Source organism: Miniopterus natalensis, chromosome 15 (assembly GCF_054644295.1).
Source record: "Miniopterus natalensis isolate mMinNat1 chromosome 15, mMinNat1.hap1, whole genome shotgun sequence".
In the NCBI taxonomy this organism is placed as follows: domain Eukaryota; kingdom Metazoa; phylum Chordata; class Mammalia; order Chiroptera; family Miniopteridae; genus Miniopterus; species Miniopterus natalensis.
This window is the reverse complement of record NC_142095.1, coordinates 7,788,416-7,793,933: the sequence shown is the minus strand read 5'-3', so window position 1 is coordinate 7,793,933 and position 5,518 is coordinate 7,788,416. Positions and strand designations below refer to the sequence as shown.

General features: G+C 47.3%; 1 protein-coding gene across 1 annotated transcript; it reads left to right on the top strand.

Moving 5' to 3' along the window:
* Positions 1 to 958: 958 nt before the first annotated feature.
* On the top strand, positions 959 to 2,029 carry CCR8 (C-C motif chemokine receptor 8). Its single transcript, XM_016196211.2, has one exon. The coding sequence runs from the start codon at positions 968 to 970 to the stop codon at positions 2,027 to 2,029; it is 1,062 nt and encodes a 353-aa protein (XP_016051697.2). The 5' UTR covers positions 959 to 967.
* The last annotated feature ends 3,489 nt before the right edge of the window (positions 2,030 to 5,518 follow it).

Here is a 5,518-nt window from a genome sequence, read left to right as displayed (position 1 = left end):
CTTTATAAATTTAGGATATTAACCCCTTTTCGATGTGTCATTGGCAAATGTGCTCTCCCATTCAATGGGTCGTCCTCTCATTTTGCTGATGGTTTCCTTTGCTGTGCAAAACCTTTTTAGTTTGGTGTAGTCCCATTGGTTTATTTTTTATTTTGTTTCCCTTGCCAAGGAGATATATCACAAAAAACTTTGCTATGAGAAAGGTGCAGTGAGAGACAGAGGGGGGGCTTTGGTATGCTCACCCCTTTCTTATACAAACGCCGGTCCAACCGGATCAGGGCCATACCCTCATGACCCCTTTAACCTGAATTACCTCGCTCAGGCACCACATTGGGGATCAGGGCTTCAATATCTGACAGGTGGGGGGTGGACACACTTCAGTCCATAGCATTCTGCCTTCTGGCCCCCCCGAAACTCATGTCCCTCTCACACGCAAAGTGCATTCGCTCCATTTCAGTGCTCTCCACGGCCTTAACTCGTCTAGATAGCATCTATATCGGGTACGTGTGAAACTCGGGCTGTGATTCATTTTGAATTCTTTGTTTTGTTTTTAAATCCTCACCTGGAAATATATTTTTTTCCATTGTTTTTCAGAGAGAGTGGAAGGGGGGGAGAGAGAGAGAGAGAAACATCGATGTGAGAGAGACACATGGATCGGTTGCCTCCCGCACGAACCCCGGCCAGGGCCTGGGATCCAGCCTGCAACCGAGGCCCCTGCCCCTTGGCTGGACTCGAACCTGGGACCCTTCAGTCCGTGGGCCGACATTCTAACCCCCGGGCCAAACCAGCCAGGGCTCACTTTGAATTCTTGGGAGAGGAGTGAGAACATTTAGTCTGTAAGAGGCTTTAGGACTTCAACATATGAATGGGGGTTTGGGGGATACCTTCAGCCTGGGCTTCTTAGTTAAAATATTTTTAAAGCATGACTGTCTCCTAGGTGCCTCGGTGACCAGGTCCTCCTGCCCTGATGGATTATACACCCGAGCCCAACGTGACAACGGCTGACTACTACTACCCTGATATCCTCTCAAGCCCCTGCAACGGGGAAGTTATCCAGAGAGAGAGCAAGTTGCTGCTGGCCATCTTCTACTGCCTCCTGTTTGTACTCGGTCTTCTGGGGAACGGCCTGGTCATCCTGGTCCTTGTCCTCTGCAAGAAGCTGCGGAGCATCACAGACATATACCTTTTGAACCTGGCCCTGTCTGATCTGCTTTTTGTCTTTTCCTTCCCCTTTCAGACTCACTATCAGCTCCACCAGTGGGTGTTTGGCACTGTGATGTGCAAGGTGGTCTCTGGCTTTTATTACATTGGCTTCTTCAGCAGCATGTTCTTTATCACGCTCATGAGCGTGGACAGGTACCTGGCAATCGTCCACGCCGTGTACGCCATGAACGTGAGGACAGCCAGGGTGGGCGCCGCCCTGAGCCTGACAGTGTGGCTGGTCGCGATCATGGCCACCAGCCCACTGCTAGTGTTTTACCAAGTGGCCTCTGAGGACGGCATCCTCCAGTGTTATTCGTCTTACAATCACCAGACCTTAAAGTGGAAGCTCTTCACCCACTTTGAGATGAACATCTTAGGCCTGTTGGTCCCATTCACCATCCTCATGTTCTGCTACGTCAGCATCCTGCACCAGCTGCAGAACTGCCAGAACCAGCACAAGGGCAAGGCCATCAAGTTGGTGCTCATTGTGGTCGTCGCATCTTTGCTCTTCTGGGTCCCGTTCAACGTGGTCCTCTTCCTCACATCCCTGCACAACCTGCACGTCTTGGACGGATGTGTCATAAGCCAGCAGCTGACTTACGCCACCCATGTCACAGAAATCATTTCCTTCACTCACTGCTGTGTGAACCCTGTTATCTACGCTTTCATGGGTGAGAAGTTCAAGAGACACCTCTCAGAAATATTTCAGCAAAGTTGCAGCTACATCTCCCTCTTCTTGGGGAGGTCAGTCCCCAAGGAAGCCAGGGAGAAGCCATTCTCCTATCAGCACTCCTTCCGTACGTCCACCACCGACTACATTCTGTGAGGCCGGGGCCTCAAGGCGGGGGGGCCTTTGCTTTCCCCGCCACCGCTCTTCCCAATGACAGGAATGGTTTATGTTGGACTCCGAGCATCCCTTTACTCCTGGAAATTTGGTTACAGACCTGAGGTATATTTCACATTAAATAATTTCCTTTAAAAAAAAAAAATTCTAAATAATTACCTGCTATTGCAAGTGAATCATCTCAACTTTCAAAGACTTTGTGGAGATAGTATATATGTTACACTATAAAGTATAATGTTTGTTTGGGGTTCTTTTTTTCTAGTTTCCTGAGTGTCTTTATCATATACGAATTTAGATTTTATCAAATGCTTTTTTTCGTATCTCGAGGTGATAATAGATCTTTCTTCCATTATCCTGTTTATCTGGTGAACTACATTGATTGAGTCTTATCTTAAATCAAACTATTTTCCCTGGGGAAAAACGACCTCTTGGTCATGGTCATTTTAATAAGTAATTGTATTCTTTTAGGATTTTTTAAAAATCTGTGTTCACGAGAGATATTGTTCTGAAATTTCCTCTTTTTATGAGGTCCTGGTTAAGTTTGGCCTCCCAAAATGCATTGAAGCATTCCCTTTTCTACAACTGAGTTTTTATAAAAAATTTGGTGTTATTTCTCCCTTAAATGTTTGATGAAATTCATTAGCAAGCCACGGGGGCTTTCTCTGTAGGAAGATTTGAAATTATGCATTCAATTTTTTTGGCAGATAGAGATTATTCAGATTTTCTATTTTTGCCTGTCTCACTTTTAGAAAGCTGTGATTTTTCAGGAATTTCCCCACTTTATCTAACTTGTCAAACATATCATAAAATTCTTCCTAGTGTCCTTTCATGGTCTGTTTTAATGCAGGTGGCTTTGAAGTAATGTTCCTTTTCTTTCCTGATATTGGTCATTTATGGTTTCTCCCTCTTTTTTTTTTTTCTTTTTTTCCTGATCAGCTTTATGGGGTTTATTAATTTTACGAATCTTTTCAAAGAACCAGCTTCTGACTTTGTTGATTTTCTGGTTTTGTCTTTTCATCGATTCCTGCTCTTATCTTTATCTTACCCGCTTTCTTTGGGTTTCATTTGCAGTTTTATTCTAGCTTTTAGAAATGGAATCTTAGATTATTGTCAACAACAAACAAAAAGCTCTTCAACAGGCCTTAGAACGCTGCAGAGCCGGCCTCGTCCACCTCTCCCCACCTGCCCCACTCCTCCCTCCACTGTGCCTTTCCAGCCTCTCTGGCCTTCCTTGAACCAGAGGTTGGTCTCTGTTATTTATTCAGATGGTCCTCCTCTCAATTTTTATGTGTGTGCCTCTATTTCCCCCGGCCTCTAGTTATTTGAGTGTTAGCACTTCCGCTTTTCTTACTCATCTCTTGTAGCTTTATTATATATATATATGCTCTTAATGTGCTCTTAATTTCAGCTATTCTATTTTTTCACACTGGCACAGTGAACCACTTAGTCAACACTTGCTGAGTTGAAATGATGAGGGCTGGAGGGACACGGGGAAGGGGGCAGAGGGACATTCACATTTACTCTGAGCTGGGCACTTAAACCAGCATTTTCCCATGGATCTTTAAAGAGTCTTTCAGATGATTGTTGTTAACCTAAGGGGCCGCCAAACTGGAATTCCAGAGCTTGACATCTCCAAAGCAATGGGAGTTCCACCCCACCTCCTGCATTCTCACATGTGCCCTGTGCTCCTCGGCTGGGCTGCCTCACTGCCTGGCCTGGAGCAGGCTGAGTTCTGGAGGACAGGACTCTGAGTGGCGCCAGCCACCTGGAAGGGGCCACTCTGCTGGGCACCGATGGATGGACCAGCTCTGTGGTTGGTGTGTGCCTTGGGGAGTGGTCTCCTCTGCCTGCTGCCAGGCTGCTGCCTGCCAGGGCTTTTCTCTCTCCAACCCAGCAAAGACCATTTGGAGCAGCCAACACTTGTGAAGCAGGATGTACCTCCGGATCTTGAACGATGCCAGGCCTTCCTGAGGGGACATGGCAACAGATACGTTGGCAAGCTCTCTGAGCATCAAGGAAGTCATCTGTAGGACAAGGATGCTGATGGATGATGGTGACAACACTGCCATCTATCCTGCCTGCTTCACAGAACTGCCTGATGTCCAACCTGTAACCTGTAAACAGCTTTGTATGCATAAAAGGTTAATTTCTGTTACTATCATGAAAATGCACAACATATAGGCTTGTGCTAGCTGTGTGATTTTGGGCAACTTTATTTTTTTCCTACAACTTCATTTATTGTGCTATATTTTCACAGCAGGATGAAGGAAATAAAATGTCTTATTGAAGTTTTATCTGGAAAACACTTTCTCACAAACACTTTCAAATGCTGTTATAATTCTGATTTCAATGTTTTTGCATACAAAATAAAAGCATTTTAAAAAATATATTTTTATTGATTTCAGAGAGGGGAAGTGAGAGAGTGAGAGAGAGAAACATCAATGATGAGAGAGTCATTGGTCACCTACCTCCTGCACGCCCCCCACTGGGGATCGAGCCTGCAACCCGGGCATGTGCCCTGACTGGGAACTCAACTGTGACCACCTGGATCCCAGGTCAACGCTCAACTGCTGAGCCACACTGGCCGGGGCAAAAAGCATTTTGTTTTGAGCAAATGAAGTTTCCGAGGTAAAATGACTGGGTTTGTAGAGCAGGGCTCCAATGGGGGGTAAAAGCAGCAAGGGCAAATTTCGTTTATTGATTTTCTAGCTGTGGAACTTTGGGCAAATTACAGTAAAATGTCCCGTGCTTCAGTTTCCTTGTCGGTAAAATGCACAACTCTGCTCTCCGTGAGAGGGCCGGGCGGGGTTATGAAGCGGTGCTCTGATGCCACCTGCCTGCCACTCATCAGTGGCTGACACTGAGAGGGCCGCCTGCAGGAGAAGAGCTGGCCTTGAGCTCTGTGTGTGTCCCCTTGCGTGTGTCACACGTTCAGAACATGCTTGTCAGGGGAAGGCTGCAGAACTGGCCCAGGCTGAAGGGGACCAGACTAGAGCGACATGCCCACCAACAGAAGTATATGATCCTAAACCGGATTCTGGACACGGGGGAAATGCTATGAAGGACAGTTTGGGTACAGCGAGTAAAATCTGAACTTGAGCTAAATAGGAGACAACCTAAGTGTTAAATTAAGTATTAGAAGACAGAAAACAGAGAGACACTTAGAACAGCGCCTGGGCTATGGCAATACAACAGCTGATGCTGCCTGTCACTGCCCACTAGGAAGCCAGCCCCCTGAGGGCACGGCTCCCTCCGTTTTAGCCGCTGCTGTACCCCCAGAGCCTGGAACAGTCCCCAGGACAGAATTCCCCCAGGTGCTAACCAAGCTCCTCGGGGGGCAGGGAGACGAGGGCCCTGCAGTTCCTGCTGTCCCCACCAGGTGGCACCACGGAGCACACCGCCGGCGCCCCGGCCCCGTGGCCGACCCCGGAAGTTCAATCCCGCCGGTCGGAGCAGTTCCTCCCGCCCGGT